We start from the raw sequence: 26,718 nt of genomic DNA on the forward strand, positions 1-26,718 counted from the left end.
AAAAACCGAAAGGACGTGATTTTTGTGGTTTCGAAGTCACACATACATGACATGAATTTACAAAATCCTTAACAGACGAGGACATCTTAGGCCACCAGTAGTTTCTACCAATCAATTCTGTAGTTCTATCAATACCGGGATGGCCGGCTAGTGGTGAATCATGATGTGTTGCAGTCAAATCTCTCCTGAGGTTAGGTGGTATGTAAATCCTGTCTTCATGATAGTATAGACCATCTTTGCCTTTATGCAGGATATCCAATGGAATGGAGCTATCAACTTGTTGTGATGAGTAGATAACGTCAGAAGTTGGTTTAGTGAGACCCAAGAAATGTTTTGGGGATAATATTGCTTGCGGTGGAATGTCATCAGAGGGAGGAATTGGAGATCTTGAGAGAGCATCAGCCTTCCCATTCTTTGAACCAGGACGGTAAGTGATATGGAAGTTGAATCTAGTGAAGTATAAACTCCATCTGAGTTGACGAGCAGAGAGAGTTTTACTTGACTGTAGATATTCTAAATTGCGGTGGTCAGTATATATGACTATAGGAATAGTCGTTCCTTCTAATAGATGGCGCCAGTGTTCCAATGATTTCCTAATGACGAGAAGCTCTTTCTCTCCTATGGAGTAGTTCCTTTCTGCTGATGACATTAATTTTGAAAAAAACGCTACTGGATGAATAGGATCTGTAGGAGAAGTTTGTTGAGATAGTATGGCCCCAATAGCATAATTGGATGCATCAACTTCTAATATGCAAGGTAAGTCAGGATTAGGGAAATGCAAAATAGGTGCAGAAGAAAATGAACTCTTGAGTGAATCAAATGAGACTTGTGCTTGGTCATTCCATTGGAAAGATGACTGGCTACCGGTGAGTGAAGAGAGGGGTTTAACTATCTGTGAGAATCCTTTAATAAATTTCCGGTAAAAATTGGCGAAACCAAGGAACCGTTGGACCTCCTTTTTTGAGGTAGGAGTCGGCCAATTTAGAATAGCATCAACTTTGTTATCTTCCATCCTAAGTCCAGATGGAGTGATTTGGTAACCCAAGAAGGAAAGTTCAGTCACATTAAAGAGACATTTTTCTGGTTTAGCAAAAAGATGATGTATACGTAACCTATCCAGAACCCAACGTACATGCTTCACATGCTCCTGTATATCCCGTGAGTAAATAAGGATGTCATCCAAATAAACCACCAAGCACACGTCCAACAAGTCCCTGAAGATGTCATTAATGAACCGTTGGAACGTGGCTGGGGCATTGCAAAGGCCAAAAGGCATCACGAGATACTCGAAAAGACCGTAGCGTGTCCGGAGTGAGTCTGACGTCACTGTGGAGGTGTGTGATTTTTATCCAATCAGGATTGCAGGATTGCTGACAGGCAAGTGGAGAAGGGAGAGCCGCAAATGCTCTCTAGGTTGTTTGAGTTATCCTCGTTTTATAAAGTGTTGCGGTAATAACGGGAAAGGAACACAAGCTTGGTTCAGTTCAGTAGGGGTATCCGGTTCTTTGCCTTGTTCGTGTTTGGAACAGCCAGCTGTATTTAAACATATGTCCACTTGAAATTAAAGGGGAACGATAGGAACGTTCAGTTACAGATGCAGTGTGCAACAGCAGACTTTGCACAAGGTATTCTCCAATGGTAGTTTCTTTTAGAATAAAGATACAGCGTATGAGCTGTGTAGTCAAAAGCTAATTGAGCTGTGTCAGCTATAGCGTTCAGAATCTTAGCTACACTGATTAGAACTATTAGCAAGGAGCCATAGGCATGATGGGAGTTTATAGGGCTCCCTTAAAGGGACAGTAATCCAGTGAATATATATGACAGTTACTCAAGAAGATGTATGTACACCAGGGGTTACAATGGCAACCTGCTGTGTGCATTGCTACCATCACTAGCACGGCGGCATATTGGTTTGATGCGTTGTCTGATGCTATTAGGACAGATACTCCCATTGATGAGATTCAGGATAGGATAAAAGCTCTTAAAGTAGCTAATTCCTCTATTATTGATGCTTCCCTACAGGTTATCAAACTAGGAGCAAAAATATCAGGTTTTGCTATTCTAGCCCGCAGAACCTTATGGTTAAAACTTTGGTCTGCGGATGTGTCATCTAAGTCTAAACTTTTGGCGATTCCTTACAAGGTAAAGACCTTGTTTGGACTGGGATTAACAGAAATAATCTCTGATATTACGGGAGGAAAGGGTCATCTTCTCCCTCAGGATAAGAGAAACAAGCAAAAGAGACGTAATTTTCGTTCCTTTCGAAATTTCAAGGCAAATTCTTCTGCTTCCTCTTCCAAGCAAGATCAGTATAAACCTTCCTGGAGACCCAAACAGTCTTGGAATAAGGGAAAACAATCCAAGAAGCCTGTTATTGAATCAAAGACAGCATGAAGGGCCTGCCTCCAATCTGGGACCGGATCTTGTAGGGGGCAGACTTTCCTTTTTCGCTCAGTTTTGAATTTGAGATGTTCAGGATTCCTGGGCAGTGGACATAGTGTCCCAGGGATTCAAACTAGAGTTAAAAAGTTGTCCTCCCAGAGGCAGGTTTCTGCTTTCCAGATTATCTGTAGACCATACAAAAAGAGAGGCGTTCTTACACTGTGTAAGAGACCTCCTTGACCTGAGAGTGATAGTTCCTGTTCCGATGCAGGAACGGGGTCTGGAATTTTTTTTTGAATCTCAAGAGTCTAAACAAATATCTCAGAGTACCGTCCTTCGAGATGGAAACTATTTGTTCCATTCTTCCTTTGGTCCAAGAGAGTCAATTTATGACAACGGTGGATTAAAAGGACGTGTACCTGCATGTTCCCATCCACAGGGATCATCACAGGTTTCTAAGGTTTGCCTTTCTAGACAAACACTTCCAACTCGTGGCTCTTCCTTTCAGCCTTGCCACAGCTCCCAGAATTTTCTCAAAGGTTCTGGTATCTCTGTTGGCGGTGCTTCGATTACGGGGCATTGCAGTGGCGCCCTATCTGGACAACATCCTGGTCCAGGCGCCATCCTTTCAAAGGTCCCACACGGAAATGTTATCTTTCCTGCGATCTCATGGATGGAAGATAAATTTGGAAAAGAGCTCCTTAACTCCAAATACATAGGTAACTTTCTTGGGAACCATAATAGATTCCCTATCAATGAAGATTTTCTGACAGAAGTCAGGAAATCAAAGATGTTCGATTCTTGCCTAGCTCTTCAGTCCGCTCCTCGGCCATCAGTGGCTCAGTTCATGGAGGTAATCGGGCTGATGGTGGCGGCAATGGACATCATCCCGTTCGCTCGTTTCCACCTCAGACCTCTGCAGTTAAACGTGCTCAGTCAGTGGAACAGAGATTATGAGGATGTGTCTCCACGAATACTACTAGAGCAGGAGACAAGGGATTCTCTTCTTTGGTGGCTGTCTCAGGATCATCTCTTCCAGGGAACCTGCTTTCACAGACCCTCTTGGGTGATTTGTGACAAAATACTCCAGGATGGATGGGGAGCAGTCTGGGGCTCCCTAAAGGCTCAGGGAGTTTGGATTCAGAGTCTGTTCTGCCTATAAACATTCTGGAGCTGAGAGCAATCTTCAATGCTCTTCTGGCCTAGCCCCAGTTAGCCTCGGTCCAGTTTATCAGGTTCCAGTCGGACAACATAACTTCAGTGGCTTACATCAATCATCAGGGAGGAACGAGGAGTTCCTTAGCGATGACAGAGGTAACCAAAATAATTCAGTGGGCAGAAACCTACTCTTGCTGTCTGTCGGCGATCCACATCCCAGGGGTGAACAACTGGGAGGCGGACTTCCTGAGCAGGCAGACCTTTCATCCGGGGGAGTGGGAACTCTATCCGGAAGTGGTTTCCAGCCTGATTCTCAAATGGGGTCAGCCGGAATTGGATCTCATGGCATCTCGACAGAATGCCAAGCTTCCGAGGTACGGATTGAGGTCCAAGGACCCTCAGGCGGTACTGATAAGATGCCCTGGCGGTACCTTTGACCTTCAGTCTAGCATACCTATTTCCTCTGTTTGCTCTTCTTCCTCGGTCATTGCTCGAATCAAGCAGAAGAGGGCGTCGGTGATCCTCATTGCACTGGCTTGGCCTCGCAGGATTTGGTATGCAGATCTGGTGGACATGTCGTCTCTTCCATCTTGGAGACTTCCGTTGAGGAAGGACCTTCTAATTCAAGGGCCCTTCCTTCATCCAAATCTAGTTTCTCTGAAGCTGACTGCTTGGAGATTGAATACTTTATTTTATCCAAGCGGGGCTTTTCAGAATCGGTCATAGAGACCATGATTCAGGCTCGTAAACCTGTAACTAGAAAGATTTACTACAAGATATGGCATAAATATCTCTATTGGTGTGAATCCAAGGGCTACTCTCGGAGTAGAGTTAGGATTCCTAGAATTTTGTCATTTCTCCAAGAGGGTTTGGAGAAAGGATTATCGACATGTTCCCTAAAGGGTCAAATATCTGCCTTGTCTATTTTGTTACATAAGCATCTGGCGGATGTACCAGACGTGCAATCTTTTTGTCAGGCCTTAGTCAGGATCAGGCCTGTGTTCAAACCAATTACTCCTCCATGGAGTCTTAATTTAGTTCTTAAAGTTCTTCAAGGGGCTCCGTTTGAGCCGATGCATTCCGTAGATATTAGGTTGTTATCTTGGAAAGTTTTGTTTCTTGTTCCTATTTTCATCTGCTTGTAGAGTGTCAGAGCTCTCGGCATTGCAGTATGAGTCTCCTTACCTTATTTTACATTCGGATAAGGTACGAACACAATTAGGGTTTCTTCCTAAAGTAGTTTCTGACCGGAACATTAATCAGGAGATTGTTGTTCCTTCCTTGTGTCCTAATCCTTCTTCTCAGAAGGACCGGCTTTTGCACAAATAAGATGTGGTACGTGCGCTAAAATTCTACCGACAGATGACTAAGGATTTTCATCAGTCTTCTGCCTTATTTGTGCTTTTCTCGGGAAAACGTAAGGGACAGAAAGCCACAACTACTTCTCTTTCTTTTTGGCTGAAGAGTATCATACGTTTTGCCTATGAGACTGCTGGACAGCAGCCTCCAGGGAGAATTACGGCTCATTCCACGAGGGCTGTTGCTTCCTCATGGTCTGTGGAACAGATTGTCAAGGCTGCAACTTTGTCCTCTCTTCACACTTTTTCAAAGTTTTATAAATTTGATACTTTTTCCTCGGCTGAGGCCGCTTTTGGGAGAAAGGTTCTTCAAGCAGTGGTGCCTTCCGTTTAGGTTCCCTGTCTTGTCCCTCCCTTATCATCTGTGTACTCTAGCTTGGGTATTGATTCCCAGTAGTAATTAGTTGATCCGTGGACTCATTGTGTCATTAAAAAGAAAAGAAAATGTATGCTTACCTGATAAATGTATTTCTTTTTTCACACGATGAGTCCATGGCCCGCCCTGTTCTTTATAGACAGGTTGTTGGTTTGTTATAAACTTCAGACACCTCTGCACCTTGTTACTTCCTTTCTCTCCTTTACTTCGGTCGAATGACTGACGTAGGAGGGAAGGGGGGTGATATTTAACAGCTTTGCTCTGGTGCTTTTTGACGCCTCCTGCTGGGCAGGAGTGATATTCCCAGTAGTAATTAGATGATCCGTGGACTCATTGTGTCTAAAAAGAAATACATTTATCAGGTAAGCATACATTTTCTTTTTCTCTTGTTAAGTGTATCCAGTCCACGGATCATCCATTACTTATGGAATATATTCTCCTTCCCAACAGGAAGCTGCAAGAGTCCACCCACAGCAAAGCTGCTATATAGCTCCTCCCCTAACTGCCATATTCAGTCATTCTCTTGCAAGCCTCAACATAGATAGGAGGTTGTGAGAGTCTGTGGTGCTTTCTACTTAGTTTATTCTTCAATCAAAAGTTTGTTATTTTTAAATGGCACCGGAGTGTGCTGTTTATCTCAGGCAGTATTTGGAAGAAGAATCTGCCTGCGTTTTTCTATGATCTTAGCAGACGTAACTAAGGTCCATTTGCTGTTCTCACACATTCTGAGGAGTGAGGTACTTCAGAGGGGGAATGGCGTGCAGGTTTTCCTGCAGATAAGGTATGTGCAGTAAAATATTTTTCTAGGAATGGAATTGACTAAGAAAATACTGCTGATACCGAAGTAATGTAAGTAAAGCCTTAAATGCAGCGATAGCGACTGGTATCAGGCTTATTAATAGAGATACATACTCTTATAAAAATGTGTTTTAAAACGTTTGCTGGCATGTTTAATCGTTTTTTAACGTACATTGGTGATAACACTGTAATGTTGGTATAGCCTTAAATGCAGTAAAAGCGACTGGTATCAGGCTTATTAATAGAGATACATACTCTTGTAAAAATGTGTTTTAAAACGTTTGCTGGCATGTTTAATCGTTTTTTAACATATGTTTGGTGATAAAACTTATTGGGGCCTAAGTTTTTTCCACATGGCTGGCTTAAATTTTGCATAGAAACAGTTAACTGAAGCTTCCCACTGTTGGCTGTGGCAGTTTGTTGTGTCTGTTTTTAAAAACGTCTATGTCGTTTTTTTGGGGTTTTTTTATCTGTTTTTTGCATTAAGGGGTTAATCATCCATTTGCAAGTGGGTGCAATGCTCTGTTACCTTATTACATGTACTGTAAAAATTTCGTTTGTTTTACTGCCTTTTTTTTTTTTCACTGTTTTTCAAATTTTGACAAAATTTGTTTCTCTTAAGGGCACAGTAACGTTTTATATATTTGCTTGTTAACTTGATTTAAAGTGTTTTCCAAGCTTACTAGTCTCATTATTAGTCTGTTCTAACATGTCTAACATAGAGGAAGCTCTGTGTTCATTATGTTTTAAAGCCATGGTGGAACCCCATCTTAGAATGTGTACCAGATGTACTGATTTCATGTTAAACAATAAAGATCATTTTTTGTCTTTAAAAACATCACCAGAGGATTCTGTCGTGGGGGTAGTTATGCCGACTAACTCTCCCCACGTGTCAGACCTTTTGACTCCCGCTTTAGGGACTCACGCTCAAATGGCGCCAAGTACATCAAGGGCACCCATAGCGTTTCTTTTACCAGGGGATTCTGTCGAGGGGAAAGTTATGCCGACTAACTCTCCCCACGTTTCAGACCCTTCGACTCCCGCTTCAGGGACTCACGCTCAAATGGCGCCAAGTACATCAAGGGCGCCCATAGCGTTTATTTTACAAGACATGGCAAAGGTGGTGAATAATATTCTGGCAGCAGTATTAGTCAGACTACCTGAAATTAAAGGAAAGCAGTTAGCTCTGGGGGTAGATACAGAGCATACAGACGCTTTAAGAACCATGTATGATACTACCTCACAATATGCTTAGTCTGTGGGTGATTTTTTTTGACTCAGGGAAGATGATTTAACCTGATTCTGATATTTCTACATTTAAAATTTATGCTTGAGAACCTCCACTTGTTGCTCAGGGAGGCTTTGGCTGCTCTGAATGAATGTGTACAATCGCAGGGCCAGAGAAATTGTGTAGACTGGATAAATAATATGCAGTTCCGGTGTGTACTGATGTTTTTCCAATACCTAAAGAGGTTTACTAAAATTTTTTTTTAATAAGGAATGGGATAGACCAGGTGTGCCGTTCTCTTCCCCTCCTATTTTTTAGAAGAATGTTTTCTAATAGTTACCACCACACGGGACTTCTGGCAGACAGTTCCTAAGGTGGAGAGAAGAGTTTCTACTCTAGCTAAGCGTACCACTACCTCTGACAAGGACAGTTGTGCTTTTTAGATCCAATGGATAAAAAATGTTTATTCAACAGGGTTTTATCCTGCAGCCCCTTGCATACATTGCTTCTGTCACTGCTGCTGCGGCGTTCTGGGTTGAGTCTCTTGATGAGGCTTTACAGTTAAGCGACTCCATTGGATGAATATATTTGACAAGCTTATGCTAGCCAATTCCTTTTTTTTCTGATGCCTTTGTTCATTTGACTAGACTAACGGCTAAGAATTCTGTTTTTTTACTATACTGGCGCACAGAGCGCTATGGCTTATATCATGGTCAGCTGTCGTGACTTTAATAAATAAGCTACTTAACTTCCCTTCAAGGGGCAGACCCTATTCGGGCCTGGTTTGAAGGAGATTATTGCTTATATCACTGGAGGAAAAGGTCATGCCCTTCCTCAGGATAGGTCCAAATCAAGGGCCAAAAAAAAAAAAAAAAGTCTCATTTTCGTGCCTTTTAAAAACTTCAGGGCAGGTGTGGCATCCTCTTCCTCTAAGGCAAAACAAGAGGGAATTTTTGCTCAGTCCAAGGCGGACTGGAGACAATCAGACCTGGAACAAAGATAAGCAGGCCAAGGAGCCTGCTGCTGCCTCTAAGACAGCATGTAGAACGGCTCCCTATCCGGTAACGGATCCTATAGGGGGCAGACTTTCATTCTTCGCCCAGGCGTGGGCAAGAGATGCCCAGGATCCCTAGGCATTGGAATTTATATCCCAGAGATATCTTCTGGATTTCAAAGATTCCCCCCCAAAAAAAGGGGAGATTTCGCCTTTCACAATTATCTGCAAACCAGATAAAGAAGGAGGCATTCTTACATTGTGTACGAGATCCATCCAGTTCCAAGAGAGGAACAGGGACAGAGTTTTTACTCAAATCTGTTTGTGGTTCCCAAGGAGAGGGAACCTTCAGACCTATTTTGGATCTAAAGATCTTAAACAAATTCCTCAGAATTCCGTCATTTAAGATGGAAACTATTCGTACCATCTTAACTATGATCCAGGAGAGTCAATAGAGGACTACAATGGATTTGAAGGATGCTTATCCTCACATTGTGATGCATAAAGATCACCATCGTTTTTCAGGTTTGCCTTTCTAGACAGGCATTACCAGTTTGTAGCTCTTTCCTTTGGGATATCTACAGCCCCAAGAATCTTTATGGAGGTTCTGGGGTCGCTTTGGCGGTCCTTAGACCGCGGGGCATAGAAGTGGCCCCTTATTTAGACGACATCCTGATACAGGCGTCAAACATCCAAATTGCCCAGTCTCATACGGACGTAGTACTGGCATTTCTGAGATCACATGGGTGGAAAGTGAACAAGGAAAGAGTTCTCTATCCCCAATCTCAAGGGTTTCCCTCCTAGGGACTCTGATAGATTCTGTAGAAATGAAAATTTACCTGACGGAGTCCAGGTTGTCAAAAGTTTCTAAATTTCTGCCGTGTTTTTTCATCCCATCCGCGCCCTTCGGTGGCTCAGTACATGAATGAAATCGGCTTAATTGTAGCGGCAAGGGACATAGTACCGTTTGCACGTCTACATTTCAGACCGCTGCAACTATGCATGCTCAGTCAGAGGAACGGGGATTACACAGATTTGTCCCCCTGTTAAACCTGGACCAAGAGACCAGAGATTCTCTTCTCTGGTGAATATGTCGGGTCCATCTGTCCAAGGGTATGACCTTCCGCAGGTCAGATGGGACAATTGTTACAATAGATGCCAGCCTTTTAGGTTGGGATGCAGTCTGGAACTCCCTGAAGGCTCAGGGATAGTGGACTTAGGAGGAGACCCTCCTTCTAATAAATATTCTGGAACTGGGAGTGATATTCCATGCTCTTCAGACTTGGCCTCAGTTAGCAACTCTGAGGTACATCATACTCAGTCGGACAATATACACGACTGTGGCTTACATCAGCCATCAAGGGGGAACAGAAGTTCCCTAGCGATGTTAGAAGTCTTACAATAATTCACTGGACAGAGACTCACTCTTGTCTATCAGCTATCCATATCCCAGGTGTTGAGAACTGGGAGGTGGATTTTCTAAGTCGTCAGACTTTTCTTCCGGGGGAGTGGGATTTCCTCCGGAGGTCAAGACCAAGCAGGAGAGGGCTTTGGGGTTTTTGACAGCGCCTGCGTAGCCACGCAGGACCTGGTATGCAGATCTGGTGGACATGTCATCCTTTCCATCACGGTCTCTGCTTCTGAGACAGGTCCCTCTACCTCAGGGTCCTTTCAACCATCTAAATAGAATCAATCTGAGATGGACTGCCTGGAGACTGAACGCTTGATGTTATCAAAGCATGGCTTCTCCGAGTCAGTCATTGATACCTTAATACAGACATGAAAGCCTGTCTCTAGGAAAATTGAACATAGATATGGTGTAAATATCTGATTGTTATGAATCCAAGGGTTACTCATGGAGTAAAGTCTGGATTCCCAGGATATTATCTTTTCTCCAAGATGTTTTTGAGAAAAGGGTTGTCAGCTAATTCCTTAAAAGGGGACAGATTTTTACTCTGTCTATTTTTTTGCACAAGCGTCTGGCAGGTATTCTAGACGTTCAGGCATTTGGTCAGGCTTTGGTTAGATCCAAGCCTGTGTTTAAAACTGTTGCTCCGCCATGGAGCTTAAACCTGATTCTTAAGGTTCTTCAAGAAGTTCCGTTTGAACCTTTTTTTGTTCCATAGATATCAATCTTTATCTTGGAAAGTTCCTTTTGGGTAGCTAATTCCTCGACTCGTAGAGTCTCCAAGTTATCTGTGTTACAATGTGATTCTCCTTATCTGGTCCTTCGTACGGATAAGGTAGTCCTGCGTACCAACCTGGTTTTTTTCCTAAGGTGGTATCTAACAAGTACATCACTCAAGAGATAGTTGTTCCATGCTTGTATCCTAATCCTTCCTCAAAGAAGGAACGTCTATTACACAATATTGGACGTGATTTGTGCTTTAAAGTTTTACTTACAAGCTACTACAGTTTTCATCAAACGTTCACCTTGTTTGTTGTCTATTCTGGACAGAGGAAAGGTCAAAAGACTTCAGCAGCCTCTCTGTCTTTTTGGTTAAAAAGCATAATTCATTTAGCTTATGAGACTGCTGGACAGCAGCCTCCTGAAGGGATTACAGCTCATTCTACTAGAGCTGTGGTTTTCACTTGGGCCTTTTTTTAATGTGGCTTCTGTTGAACAGATTTACAAGACGGAGTCTTGGTCTGCGCTTCATACTTTTCAAATTTAACAAATTTGATACCTTGCTTCTTCGGAGGCTATTTTTGGGAGAAAGGGTTTTTTACAGGCAGTGGTAACTTCCGTTTAAGTACCTGCCTTGTCCCTCCCATCATCCGTGTACTTTAGCTTTGGTATTGGTATTCCATAAGTAATGGATGATCCGTGGACTGGATACACTTAACAAGAGAAAACATAATTTATGCTTACCTGATAAATTTATTTCTCTTGTAGTGTATCCAGTCCACGGCCCTTTTTTTTCTACAATTTTTTTACCAGTAACATGTCTGGTTTGTTTGCCTTTTCTTATGACATTCCTTATCTTATTTTCTTTTAAGATACAGTTGTTAGTTTCCTGGTTAAAGCATTCATTAAAGAGACAGTCTAGTCAAAATTAAACTTTCATGATTCTGATAGGGCATGTCATTTTAAACTACTTTCCAATTTACTTTTATCATCAAATTTGTTTTTGTTTTTCTCTTGGTATTCTTAGTTGAACGCTAAACCTAGGTAGGCTCATATACTAATATCTAAGCCCTTGAAGGCTGCCTCTTACCTGAATGCATTTGGCAGTTTTTCACAGCTAGAGGACATTAGTTTGTGTGCCACATAGATAACATTGTTCTCACGCTCGTGGAGTTACTTATGAGAGGGCACTAATTGACTAAAATGCAAGTCTGTCAAAAGAGCTGAAATAAGGGGGTAGTCCGCAGTGGTTTAGATACAATGTAATCACAGAGGTAAAAAGTATAATAATATAACGTGCTGGTTATGCAAAACTGGGGAATGGGTAATAAAGGGGTTATCTATCTTTTTAAACAATACAAATTCTGGAGTAGACTGTCCCTTTTAAATATGGCTTCTTGGAAGCAGAACATTTCTTCCAGAGTTGTTACAGTCCAAATAGGAAGACTGGACATCAATCTAGGACTGTATAACCAGATCTGCATGATCAAGCTGGAGCAATCAGATTACTGATTAGCAATAGAACTTGATATTTAATATGTCTCTATGTAGTAAACAAAGTAATAAAGGCAAAGCTATATGTAAGAAGAGACCTTGAGATAAAAATGTGAAATACGACATATTCACCAACAGGTAGAAAACCCCCTTAAAGGAGAAACCCTTCCCCAGATGAAGAAATTGTAAACTGAAGTGATCTGTCTCACAAAACTTTACTTATGGGCCGAAAAATGCAAAGAGAGCACAGTACACAAGTCAAATTCAAGTGAGGTTCCCCTTCAAAAATCAAAATATGACACAGCAGTGCCATTATCTGACTTTAAAAACAGACACAAGTGTCTCATCTTATAAAAGACTAAGTCTGCGAACAAAGAAGATTGCATGAAATGCGAACATAATTATTGGTAACTTTGCCTCCTGAGTAAATCGACTCCTTGCGCTGTTTCTCAACTCCAAGACTGCACTCTAACTCAAGAGATTGGCATCAGTAAAAATTATAGTCCAATACAGTTAAATGAAGAACACCCTAGAAGACGGGAGTGGAGGATTAAATCACTAGAGCAGACACGGTTTTATGGTCGAGTTCAAAAGGACTACTAAGAAAATAGAATGAGATCACTGCACTAAGGAATATTAAGCCAAATAGATAAGGCTGATATAGCGCATACAAAGGGAAAATATAACTGGCAAAACCATTCACCTAAAACTTCCAAACATAGAGTGAATCATGGAAGAATGAGCAAGCTGTTTAAACTTTCATCTGCATAGACCCATAAGAGAAAGTCGCAGGTATGGTCTACAAAGGCTCTCAGAAATGTAAACTCATAAGTTTCTGAAAATTTGATTTTTCTACTATGCCTGTGAAAAAAAATAGCATAAACTGTATATACAGCTAAAGGGATGTTATAATAGACAAATGAGTTCAGAGAACCTATGCAAAAAGTTTGGGAACAATAGTAAGTTCCATAGAAAATCCTTAAACAGAAAACATTTGTCTATAATGACCAAATTTAGGAACTGGTGGTGGTCCTGGAGGATAGTATTATGAAAGGAAACAAACTTCAAATGTATCCCAAATATAATTGAACTATGATGAACTAGGGTAAAAAGGACTAAACAGAATCCATTTTAAAAGAAGGAAATCTGAGAAACATGCCAAAGATTTGAGATCCAAAATAGATCATAAAGTTCCCTCTTTCTTGGGAACAAAGAACAAATTGGAAAAGACCTTGAACTTATTTGGGAAAAAAAATGGAACCTGAACTAAAACCTTCTTGGTTCCAGGTCAAGGTCTGAGAGAAAAAAGGTTGAATTATCAAACCAAAGTTATAAGTGAAGAACCTTTAGAGGACAAAATTGCAAAGCTGAACTGGTAGTAATAAAATAAGCTTCCAATATGCACTTAGTTTAACAAAAACACGGCTAGATTTGGAGTTTTGTCGGTAACGACCCGAAAAACTAACGCCGGCTTTTTTCTGGCCGCACCATAAAAACAACTCTGGTATTGAGAGTCCACATAAAGGCTGCGTTAGGCTCCAAAAAAGGAGCGTAGAGCATTTTTAACGCAGCTTCAACTCTCAATACCAGAGTTGCTTACGCAAGCGGCCAGCCTCAAAAACGTGCTCGTGCACGATTCTCCCATAGGAAACAATGGGGCTGTTTGAGCTGAAAAAAAACCTAACACCTGCAAAAAAGCCGCGTTCAGCTCTTAACGCAGCCCCATTGTTTGCTATGCGGAAACACTTCCTACGTCTGCACCTAACACCCTAACATGTACCCCGAGTCTAAACACCCCTAACCTTACACTTATTAACCCCTAATCTGCCGCCCCCGCTATCGCTGACCCCTGCATATGATTATTAACCCCTAATCTGCCGCTCCGTAAACCGCCGCTACTTACATTATCCCTATGTACCCCTAATCTGCTGCCCTAACATCGCCGACCCCTATATTATATTTATTAACCCCTAATCTGCCCCCCACAACGTCGCCTCCACCTGCCTACACTTATTAACCCCTAATCTGCCGACTGGACCTGAGCGCTACTATAATAAAGTTATTAACCCCTAATCCGCCTCACTAACCCTATAATAAATAGTATTAACCCCTAATCTGCCCTCCCTAACATCGCCGACACCTAACTTCAATTATTAACCCCTAATCTGCCGACTGGAGCTCACCGCTATTCTAATAAATGTATTAACCCCTAAAGCTAAGTCTAACCCTAACACTAACACCCCCCTAAGTTAAATATAATTTACATCTAACAAAATTAATTATCTCTTATTAAATAAATTATTCCTATTTAAAGCTAAATACTTACCTGTAAAATAAATCCTAATATAGCTACAATATGAATTATAATTATATTATAGCTATTTTAGGATTAATATTTATTTTACAGGCAACTTTGTAATTATTTTAACCAGGTACAATAGCTATTAAATAGTTAAGAACTATTTAATAGCTACCTAGTTAAAATAATTACAAAATTACCTGTAAAATAAATCCTAACCTAAGTTACAATTAAACCTAACACTATACTATCATTAAATTAATTAAATACAATACCTACAATTACCTACAATTAAACCTAACACTACACTATCAATAAATAAATTAAATACAATTCCTACAAATAACTACAATGAAATAAACTAACTACAAAAAAATTACAAAAAATAAAAAAATATTTACAAACATAAGAAAAATATTACAACAATTTTAAACTAATTACACCTACTCTAAGCCCCCTAATAAAATAACAAAGACCCCCAAAATAAAAAATGCCCTACCCTATTCTAAATTACTACAGTTCAAAGCTCTTTTACCTTACCAGCCCTGAACAGGGCCCTTTGCGGGGCATGCTCCAAAGAATTCAGCTCTTTTGCCTGTAAAAAAATAAACATACAATACCCCCCCCCCCCAACATTACAACCCACCACCCACATACCCCTAATCTAACCCAAACCCCCCTTAAATAAACCTAACACTAAGCCCCTGAAGATCTTCCTACCTTATCTTCACCATACCAGGTTCACCGATCCGTCCTGAAGAGCTCCTCCGATGTCCTGATCCAAGCCCAAGCGCTGAAGAGGTCCATGATCCGGCTGAAGTCTTCATCCAAGCGGGAGCTGAAGAGGTCCATGATCCGGATGAAGTCTTCATCCAAGCGGGAGCTGAAGAGGTCCATGATCCGGATGAAGTCTTCTATTAACGGCATCTTCAATCTTCTTTCTTCCGGATCCATCTTGCAGACCTCCGACGCGGAACATCCTCTTCTCCCGACGCCTACTAGCCGAATGATGGTTCCTTTAAGGGACGTCATCCAAGATGGCGTCCCTCGAATTCCGATTGGCTGATAGGATTCTATCAGCCAATCGGAATTAAGGTAGGAATATTCTGATTGGCTGATGGAATCAGCCAATCAGAATCAAGTTCAATCCGATTGGGGTTAATAAGTGTAGGCAGGTGGAGGTGACTTTGAAGGGGGCAGATTAGGGGTTAATAAATATAATATAGGGGTCGGCGGTGTTAGGGGCAGCAGATTAGGGGTACATAAATATAACGTAGGTGGCGGCGCTTTGCGGTCGGCAGATTAGGGGTTAATTATTGTAGGTAGCTGGCGGCGACGTTGTGGGGGGCAGGTTAGGGGTTAATAAATATAATATAGGGGTCGGCGGTGTTAGGGGCAGCAGATTAGGGGTACATAAGTATAACGTAGGTGGCGGTCGGCAGATTAGGGGTTAAAAAAATTTAATCGAGTGGCGGCGATGTGGGGGGACCTCGGTTTAGGGGTACATAGGTAGTTTATGGGTGTTAGTGTACTTTAGAGCACAGTAGTTAAGAGCTTTATAAACCGGCGTTAGCCCAGAAAGCTCTTAACTACTGACTTTTTTCCTGCGGCTGGAGTTTTGTCGTTAGATGTCTAACGCTCACTTCAGACACGACTCTAAATACCGGAGTTAGAAAAATCCCATTGAAAAGATAGGATACGCAATTGACGTAAGGTGATCTGCGGTATGGAAAAGTCGCGGCTGAAAAGTGAGCGTTAGACCCTATTTTGAGTGACTCCAAATACCGGAGGTAGCCTAAAACCAGCGTTAGGAGCCTCTAACGCTGGTTTTCACGGCTAACGCCAAACTCCAAATCTAGGCCTAAGTAATTAGTGGATCTAACTTCTAAAGGTTTCAAAATATAATAATGGGAACTACTGAATAAATGTTACTTTAAAAATTTGAGCAAATACAACCATAAATAAAGGACAATAAATGATTATACTTGGACTTTAAGAGAAAGTGTGTGTAATAAAGGACAAAAAATGTGAGCCATAAAGTAAGACCTCCTTACATTAAAATAGTAAGTACATTTTTATGACATATATATAATATATATGAGCTGGAAGAAATACAGTAGTCAGTTTGACAACGCATGCATTTGTTTGCTGGAGATAAAAAAAAAGCTATAGACCTATCTTCTAAAGGGTCTAAGCCAAAAGGGACAGTCCCAATACAGTACAGTACAATACAGAATAACACAGATAAGACAGACAGTGTGTGCAGAACATAAGTGTATATAAATAAAGCAAGTACTAAGCCCTCTTATCAAGTGGTGTATTAACTAACCACTGAGGCACAGAACAATCACAGATACATTTAGGTTGTTGCATGCAATACAACGGTGTCCAAAAATGAACCTATATAAGGTGAATATCGCAATTAATTCATGAAGCTTCCCCCAATCCTGGTATAGAGCTTTTACCCTCTCTTGATGATCTCACCAGAGAAATGAGCAGTGTGTCTGTAGTGAGTGATGGCTGCCAGAAGTGAGGAGAAAGTGAGCGAAGCACCAAGCTCAACGGAAAATATGTTAATGCTTTCAATACTAGAGAGCTCAGAGCCTGCACTGCACAAACATACCAATAGCAGCACCAGCAAATAACACAGATAGAGGGAGAGTATGGTGGCGCATGCTAAACATAGTCGTTATAGCACTAAAGTATAGTAAGCATAAGCAGGCAAATAAAAACCCTGGTATAACCCTTCTTAAAGGAGCCGCAGTAAAATGTTTTGAAGCACCAAAGTACTCCTGCACTCCTGTGTTACCTGAAGCTGACCTCTGGCTATGATGTACTTATGTATCTACTGATGGCCTGTTGGCTGTGTGAGAGACGAGGTACTTACCCAAAAAGACAACCACTCCACTGTGCTTACCCAGTTGATATGACTGTATACAGCAGAGAGCCAATCCAGTACTGTACTTAACAGCAGAGTATATACTGAGGGAGTACATCAACATGGCCAAACAGGAGGAAGCTGAAGGACCAGTCCCAGCGACACCTGTGGCAGGCTTGTGACCACAACTCCCGCAGGAGCTTTGCATTGTGCAGCCAAGTACTCACCTTTCTTCTAAGTTTTACCTTATTACAGGATCCTTCTTCAGTTAAAATAACACCGCAATCTTCACCTGCTTGTGGTGAGGCAAAGAAAAAGATTGGGATATCAGAGAGATGAGAGGGATTTAAAGTTTGTGAAATGTTTGGGTATCTTTGCCTCCTTCCAATAGCCAGGAGTTTAATAACCAAGGTGGACAGAACAAGAAATACTGAATATACTGTTTTTGGAAGCAAACTCAAAATGCAGAACCTTCCTACCAAACTTTAGCTACATATGAGGTAAGGTCTACCTCTCTGCCTTGCATATGTGCTCCGAAGAGATAACACATTAGGAATTGTGAAGCAGTAACATTAGACAATTATGAGAAATGTATTTTATTTTGTCAAAAAAGGTTTAGAGATTGAATGTTAAACTTCCTTCTCTTACATTTACATTAGTATTAACATTTACTGTTTCAGTGTATTTGAATGCTTTTTTTAAACAACCTTTTATGTGTTTTTTTTCTTGTAGAAGGACGGTCCTCCCCAGAATATAAAGCAAGAGTAAATACAAGTAGAAATGGATCGGAAGAAAATGAAGTATGTACTTTCTAAAATGCTAACTAAATAATTAAAAGGACATGAAACCAAACATTAATCTTTCATGATTCAAATAGAGCATACAATTTTAAACAACTTTCCCATTTACTTCTATCAATTTGTGTTGGTATAATTTGGTATACTTTGTTAAAAGCATATCTAGGCAGGCTCAGGAGCAGCAATACACTACTGGGAGCTAGCTACTGACTGGTGGCTGTAAATATATGCCTCTTATTATTGGCTCACTAGATGTGTTTAGCTAGCTCCCAGTAGTGAATTGCTGCTTCTTCAACAAAGGACACCAAGAGAATGAAGCACATTTGTATCCACTAAAGAATTATAAAAGAAAGAAAACAGGTTTCATGTCCCTTTAATCTAATGTGACCTAGTGTGTGTAAATTATACTCTAACTTATATTGCAGACTTTGCCTAGTCAACCATATCTAAATGAAGGTCAAACAGTTGACGGTCAACAAGTTTTCCATGGAGTTCTTCCACCTCCTCAAATGAGAATTCCGTTGCTACCAATGGAGCCAAGAGGACCTTATTTCAGAAGACCGTTTCCAATACCACCACCTCGAATGGATATGTTTAGACCACAAGACTATCCTGGCTTTCCCCCAATTCTTGGCCCATGTAAGGAAAAATATAATTTCAGAAAAATAATTAATATAATAATTAAAATAATAATGTTTAGGCTAAAATAAGGATATATTGTAAGTTATGGTCAAAGGGATATGAAACCCAAAATGTTTCCTTCATGATTCAGATAGAGCATGCGATTTTAAACAACTTTCTAATTCAAGAGTGAGAGTGAACCTCCTTATGGTAGTTTGTCACTAGCCTGCCTCAGGTGTCACTGGGATTCATATTTTAGCTGCCGCCTTTTGGCCTCGTCTATGTACTTTTTATCCAGGTCCTGTGCATACTACACAGGATGGGCACTTCTAATGGAAGTTGGTTTCCTGTAGCTTGGTAAGTATGGTAGAGTGGATTCTTACAGATAAGTAGGTACTTTCACTCACATAGTACAGGCTATTAGCATGACCGTGTACACAATTCGCATTACCTGAGGACATAGTGTTACATACACCAGATAACAAAACATACAGGATTGGGCACTTTTACACATTTACAATAAAATTGAGGTACTGTCTCTTATAATTAACTGATGCAGCTTCAGCACATACCAGAGCTCTGGTCCTCATTGTCTGTAGGCTCTCAGATGATCAGGATCATTGCTGAAGCTGGTGAGCTCATTTTCAGAAGTGTTTGAACTTCCTTCTGTGCAGACCTCAGGGGGTAGACTTTTTCCACCCCGGACAGTAGCCATCTTTGATGACACACTGCAGTTTTTTTCCTCAGAGCTGTGGCATAGTAAGCACCCTTAATAACAAGAGATTTGCATACATTTATATTTATTTTACCCTTTATTTACTCAAACTCATTTTGTTTTGTTTTTTAAAGCAAATTTTTTTTTTCTCTTAAAGAGACAGCACCTATTTTTTCTGATTCTTTTACTGGGATTTCAGTCTCATATTGTACCAATATTTATGTGCTCCCTTCGTGGGGTTAACCCTTTATGTGTCTGATATACTGTATTTCTGTGCTGCTATCTAATTGCAGATACTTGCATGTCCTTACTATTCTAAATCTTAATGGAGCAAACTGGTACAGCTAAAGTCTTAGGACATAACACTGATCCTTTACAAGGGTGAGCTACAGACCATTTTAAACCCTTCTCATATATGTTTACTATGTAAGGAGGTGTTGGTAATTTGAAATTAGAGCACATGCACACTCCTTGGAGATTGCGGGCCCTCCGCCGACAGACAGTGTGAAAAGAAGATTCTTTACCTCAGCCCTAAAGAAGCCATCTACCTTCCTGATTTGGTTTCTGAACTAATTAGCAAGGAATAAAACAAATCAGGCATTCCCTTAGTTCTCTCCTCTAAATTAAAAAAACATGTTCCTTTTACCCACTGAAAAATTGGAGGTATGGGAGACTATTACAAAGATGGGCAGTATTATTTGGCTAGGCGGACTGCTGTTCATTTAGACAACAGTATTTCTTTTAAGGATCCGATGGACAGAAAATATTAAGGTTTAATGTTCTCCTCAGGAGATCCTTTCAGCCGACAAGCTATATGTTTTGTCTATCTGTTATTGTAGCCTGCATATCTTCAGCCACTGCTGTATGGTGTGACAACATCTCTGGCATTATTTCCTAAGGAGTTTCCCTTGATGAAATTTAGGATTGCTTAAGGTTGGTCAAGACTTCAAGCAGTTTCATTTATGATGCAGGTTCTGAAATAATTGCATTAATGCAAAGAGTGCAGCTATGACTGTTATGGCTTACGTCATGGTCTGCTGATATAGTATCTAAAAGAAGACTTCTTTTTCCTCCCATTTCAGGACCTGGACTGGATGCTATCATTGCTACAGGCACTGGAGGTAAAATAGTTTTCTTTTGCATGATGTACCGAGTCCACGGATTCATCCTAACTTGTGGGATATTGTCCTTCCTGACAGGAAGTAGCAAAGAGAGCACCACAGCAGAGCTGTCTATATAGCTCCCCCCTTAACTCCACCCCCCAGTCACTCTCTTTGCTGGCTCTAAGCAGGAAGAGTAAAGAGAAGAGGTGTTAAACTGTTAGTTTTTATTTCATCTTCAATCAAGAGTTTGTTATTTTTAAATGGTACCGGCGTTGTACTATTTGCTCTCAGGCAGGACATAGATGAAGATTTCTGCCTGGAGGATGATGATCTTAGCATTTGTAACTAAGGTCCACTGCTGTTCCCACATGAGCTGAGGAGTACAGGAAAACTTCAGTGTGAGGAACAGTTCTTGCAATATAGCAATGAGGTATGTTCAGTCATTTTTTCTGCAGAGACTGTGTTAACTCAGAAAGGCTGACAGTATCCCCATTAGGGGAAGGGTAAGCAGTAATCCTAGTATGAAAGAGGTTTTACTAGCTTGCATAAAGGGCTAAAAAAAAATTTGGGCACTCAGTTTGTTTATGTAAAATTGGTACAAACATGTGTGTGTGTTCTGGGAGTAACGTTTATGTTTATGGGACGTTTGCTTGAGGGGTCATTTGGCTTATTTTGGGTTTGTTATAACCCACATGGTTTTCAAACTAAGTTTGTTAGATTTGAGTAGGCCCCAGTAACATTGAGTGAGGTGGGCAGGGCCTATTTTCGCGCCTCAGTTGCGCATTTATTTATACAGACAAGCAGCAAGCAACTTCTCCTGAGGTCCTGATGATCTTCTGAGGTCCTATTCGAAGCTTTAACCCCATATTATCGTCCCTAAGGGCAGGTAGGGCCACAGCAGAGCTGTGGCAAGGTGCTTATAGGGGTGTTTAACCGGTTTTAGACATTTTTAATCCGTTTTTTTCATTTGGGTGTTTATTGCTTATTAACTTGTGGTGCAATCCTTCTAAAGCTTAGTGGGTACACTATTAAAATTTCAGAAAAATTGAAGCAATTTTAACCTGTTTTGCAGTTTGTGTATGCCTTTTTTTCTCTTAAAGGCACAGTACCGTTTTTGCAAATTGTGTTTTTTTCATTAAATAAAGTGTTTTCCAAGCTTGCTTGTTTTATTGCTAGTCTGTTAAACATGTCTGACACTGAGGAAACTCATTGTTCAATTTGTTTAGAAGCTATTGTGGAACCCCCTCTTAGAATGTGTCCCACTTGTACTGATATGTCTATAAATTGCAAACAGCATATTTTGACTTATAAAAGTTTGGCATTAGATGATTCTCAGACAGAAGGAAATCAGGTTTTGCCATCTAGTTCTCCCCAAGTGTCTCAACCAGTTACGCCCGCACAAGTGATGCTAAGTACTTCTAGTGCGCCTAATTCTTTCACCTTGCAAGATATGGCTTCAGTTATGAATACTACCCCCACAGAGGTTTTATCTAAGCTGCCTGGTTTGCAAGGGAAGCGCAGTAGCTCTGGGTTAAGAACAAATGCTGAGCCTTCTGACGCTTTAGTAGCTGTATCCGATATTCCCTCACAATGTTCTGAAGTAGGGATGAGGGATTTGATGTCTGAGGGAGAGATTTCTGATTCAGGAAAGACGTTCCCTCAGACAGATTCAGATATGACGGCGTTTAAATTTAAGCTAGAGCACCTCCGCTTATTGCTCAGGGAGGTTTTAGCTACTCTGGATGATTGTGACCCTATTATAGTTCCAGAGAAATTGTGTAAAATGGACAAATATTTAGAGGTTCCTTTTTACACTGATGTGTTTCCGGTCCCTAAGAGGATTTCGGACATTGTTACTAAGGAGTGGGATAAGCCAGGTATTCCGTTCTCTCCCCCTCCTGTTTTTAAGAAAATGTTTCCCATTTCTGACACCATAAAGGACTCATGGCAGACGGTCCCTAAGGTGGAGGGAGCTATTTCTACCATGGCTAAGCGTACAACTATACCTATTGAAGACAGTTGTGCTTTCATTGATCCTATGGATAAAAAATTAGAGGGTCTCCTAAAGAAAATTTTTGTTCATCAAGGTTTTCTTCTTCAACCTATAGCATGCATTGTTCCTGTAACCACTGCAGCTGCCTTTTGGTTTGAGGCTCTAGAAGAGGCTCTTCAGATGGAGACCCCACTAGATGATATTTTGGACAGAATTAAGGCTCTTAAGTTGGCTAATTCTTTTATTACAGACGCCGCTTTTCATCTTGCTAAATTAGCGACTAAGAATTCAGGTTTTGCCATTTTAGCGCATAGAGCCTGGTCAGCTGATGTGTCATCTAAATCTAAGCTTTTGTCGATCCCTTTCAAAGGTAAGACCCTATTTCGGGGCTGCATTGAAAGAGATCATTTCTGACATTACTGGAGCGAAGGGTCATACCCTCCCTCAGGATAAGTCAAATAAGACTAGGACCAAACAAAATAATTTTCGTTCCTTTCGAAACTTCAAGAGTGGTCCCTCTACCTCTTCCCCTGCTGCAAAACAAGAGGGGAACTTTGCTCAATCCAAGCCAACCTGGAGACCTAATCAGGCTTGGAACAAGGGTAAACAGGCCAAAAAGTCTGCTGCTGCCACTAAGTCAGCATGAAGGGGTAGCCCCCGATCCGGGACCGGATCTAGTAGGGGGCAGACTCTCTCTCTTTGCTCAGGCCTGGGCAAGAGACGTTAAGGATTCCTGGGCAGTAGAAATTGTAACCCAGGGATACCTTCTAGATTTCAAGGATTTCCCTCCAAGAGGGAGGTTCCATCTGTCTCAATTGTCTGTAAACCCGACAAAAAGAGAGGCGTTCTTACGCTGTGTAGAAGACCTTTTTACCATGCGAGTGATCTGCCCAGTTCCAAAAGCAGAACAGGGGCAGGGGTTCTACTCCAATCTGTTTATAGTTCCCAAAAAGGAGGGAACCTTCAGACCAATTCTGGATCTCAAGATCCTTAACCAATTCCTAAGAGTTCCATCTTTCAAGATGTTGACGATTCAGACTATCTTACCATTGATCCAGGAGGGTCAATATATGAACACCGTGGACTTAAAGGATGCGTATCTACACATTCCTATCCACAAAGATCATCACCAGTTCCTCAGGTTTGCCTTTCTGGACAAGCATTATCAGTTTGTGGCTCTTCCTTTCGGGTTGGCTACGGCGCTGCAAATCTTTACGAAGGTGCTAGGGTCCCTTCTGGCGGTTCTAAGGCCACGGGGCATAGCAGTGGTGCCTTATCTAGACGACATTCTAATTCAAGCGTCGTCCTTCCAACTAGCCAAGTCTCACACGGACTTAGTGTTGGCCTTTCTAAGGTCTCACAGGTGGAAAGTGAACGTAAAAAAGAGTTCTTTTTCCCCCCTCACAATAGTTTCATTTCTAGAGACTGATAGACTCGGTGGACATGAAAATATTTTTGACGGAGGTCAGGAAATCAAAGATTTTGTCCACCTGCCGAGCTCTTCGTTCCATTCCTCGGCCGTCAGTGGCTCAGTGTATGGAGGTAATCGGACTAATGGTAGCAGCAATGGACATAGTTCCGTTTGCTCGCTTGCATCTGAGACCACTACAACTATGCATGCTCAATCAGTGGAATGGGGATTATGCGGATTTAATTCCTCAGATAAATCTGGATCAAGAGACCAGAGACTCTCTTCTTTGGTGGTTGTCACAGGATCATCTGTCCCAGGGAATGTGTTTCCGCAGGCCAGAATGGGTTATAGTGACGACAGACGCCAGTCTTCGGGGCTGAGGTGCAGTCTGGAATTCCCTGAAAGCTCAGGGTTTGTGGACTCGAGAGGAGGCTCTCCTACCGATAAATATTCTGGAATTAAGAGCGATATTCAATGCTCTCCAGGCATGGCCTCAGCTGGCTTCGGCCAGATTCATCAGGTTTCAGTCGCACAACATCACGGACTGTGGCTTATATCAATCATCAGGGCGGAACAAAGAGTTCCTTAGTGATGATAGAGGTCTCAACTGACTGCTTGGAGATTGAACGCTTGATTCTATCAAAGCGGGGTTTCTCTGAGTCAGTCATAAATACCTTGATTCAGGCTCGAAAGCCTGTTACTAGGAAAATTTATCATATGGCGTAAATATATTTTTTGGTGCGAATCCAAAGGCTTCTCCTGGAGTAAAATCAGGATTCCTAGGATTTTGTCTTTTCTCCAAGAGGGATTGGAGAAAGGATAATCAGCAGTTCCCTAAAGGGACAGATATCTGCTCTGTCTATTTTGTTGCACAAGCGTCTAGCAGTTGTTCCAGACGTTCTGGCTTTTTGTCAGGCTTTAGTTAGAATTAAGCCTGTGTTTAAACCTATTGCTCCGCCATGGAGTCTAAATTTAGTTCTTAGAGTTCTTCAGGGGGTTCCGTTTGAACCCATGCATTCCATAGATATAAAGCTTTTATCTTGGAAAGTTTTGTTCCTAGTTGCTATCTCTTCAGCTCGAAGAGTTTCTGCACTATCTGCATTACAATGTGACTCACCTTATCTGGTGTTCCATGCTGATAAGGTGGTTTTGCGTACCAAGCCTGGGTTCCTACCTCAGGTTGTTACTAACAGGAATATCAATCAAGAAATTGTTGTTCCTTCTCAGTGTCTTAAATCCTTTTTGTAAGAAGGAACGTCTGTTGCACAACTTGGACGTGGTTCGTGCTTTGAAATTTTATTTGCAGGCAACCAAAGATTTTCGTCAAACATCTTCTTTGTTTGTTGTCTATTCTGGAAAGCGTAGGGGTCAAAAGGCTATGGCGACTTCTCTTTCCTTTTGGCTGAAAAGCATCATCCGTTTGGCTTATGAGACTGCTGGACAGCAGCCTCCTGAAAGGATTACAGCTCATTCTACTAGAGCGGTAGCTTCCACATGGGCTTTTAAAAATTATGCTTCTGTTGAACAGATTTGTAAGGCTGCAACTTGGTCTTCGCTTCATACCTTTTCAAAATTTTACAAATTTGATACTTTTGCTTCTTCGGAGGCTATTTTTGGGAGAGAGGTTTTGCTAGCAGTGGTGCCTTCTGTTTAGGTTCCTGTCTTGTCCCTCCCTTCATCCGTGTCCTAAAGCTTTGGTATTGGTATCCCACAAGTTAGGATGAATCCGTGGACTCGGTACATCATGCAAAAGAAAACAAAATTTATGCTTACCTGATAAATTTCTTTCTTTTGCGATGTACCGAGTCCACGGCCCGCCCTGTCTATTCAAGACAGATGGGGTTTTTTTTTATGTAAACTTCAGTCACCTCTGCACCTTATAGTTTCTCCTTTTCTTCCTTGGCCTTCGGTCGAATGACTGGGGGGTGAAGTTAAGGGGGGAGCTATATAGACAGCTCTGCTGTTGTGCTCTCTTTGCTACTTCCTGTCAGGAAGGACAATATCCCACAAGTTAGGATGAATCCGTGGACTCGGTACATCGCAAAAGAAAGAAATTTATCAGGTAAGCATAAATTTTGTTTTCTTGCTACAATTCAAAAAAAGTCCACTAGTCAATTTCACTCATTTTGTCATTCGAAGATGCAAAGATCATCCTCTTCAGTGTATCCGAATTCAGACACCTCCAAGTCCATATGGTTCGTCTAAGTCCAAACAGACAAAAAATAGCCTGTCCCTCCAAATCATTAAGGTGAGCCCCCCCCCCCAACCCAGACTCAGTTCTTGTGTGGGTCAGACTGAAACTTTTTTTTTTAGTAGGCTTGGGAAAAATCTGTTCAAGATTCTTGGGTACTGAACATAATTTTCCAGGGGTACCGCATAGGCTTTCTGTTACACCCTCTTCAAGGAAGATTTCTCCTATTTCATGTTCCTAAAGATCCTTTAAAGGCCAATGCTTTCTTGTCATGTGTAATTACCTAGAAGCCATGTGAGTAATTGCTCCGGACCGGTCCCCTTGGAGGAGCAAAATCAGGGTGTTTTGTTCAAACGTTTCCGGTGTTCCAAAGAAAGACGAGACTTACATGCTGATTTTGGATTTCAAAACTCTGTTCTGAAAGTTACAACTTTTCTTACTATATTAACTTTAGTGCAGGAGGCACAAACAATATTCACAAAGGTTCTTTAAGCTCTTTTGTCCATAGTGACACATCAAAGCATTGCAGTAGATCCATACCTAGACAACATTCTTGAACAAGCTGCTTCTTTTCAGATGCTCAGGAACATACCAACACAGTTGTTCAGTTACTTATTTCCCATTGTTGGAAAGTCAACCTCCCAAAAAAATCTGCCCACTGCCACAAACTAGAGTTGCCTTTCTCGGCTTCAGTTATCTCTCACAGGTGCTTGCAGACTCAAATTGTAGAATTGCAGCCTTGTTTGGGCATTTATAGATATATATTTAGGAAAGGACTTAGCTTCCAATGTAGA

At 41.3% G+C, this 26,718-nt stretch overlaps 1 protein-coding gene across 1 annotated transcript in view; it reads left to right on the top strand.

The window, feature by feature from the left end:
- The window catches only part of MIA2 (MIA SH3 domain ER export factor 2), a 598,301-nt gene that overhangs the window by 560,924 nt on the left and 10,659 nt on the right, over positions 1-26,718 (top strand). The window contains exons 28-29 of the mRNA XM_053711462.1: positions 17,826-17,893; positions 18,316-18,529. Coding sequence (XP_053567437.1) covers positions 17,826-17,893; positions 18,316-18,529 — 282 coding nt within the window. The remainder of the gene's footprint in view (positions 1-17,825; positions 17,894-18,315; positions 18,530-26,718) is intronic.

The sequence above is a fragment of the Bombina bombina genome, chromosome 1 (assembly GCF_027579735.1).
Source record: "Bombina bombina isolate aBomBom1 chromosome 1, aBomBom1.pri, whole genome shotgun sequence".
Classification (NCBI taxonomy): domain Eukaryota; kingdom Metazoa; phylum Chordata; class Amphibia; order Anura; family Bombinatoridae; genus Bombina; species Bombina bombina.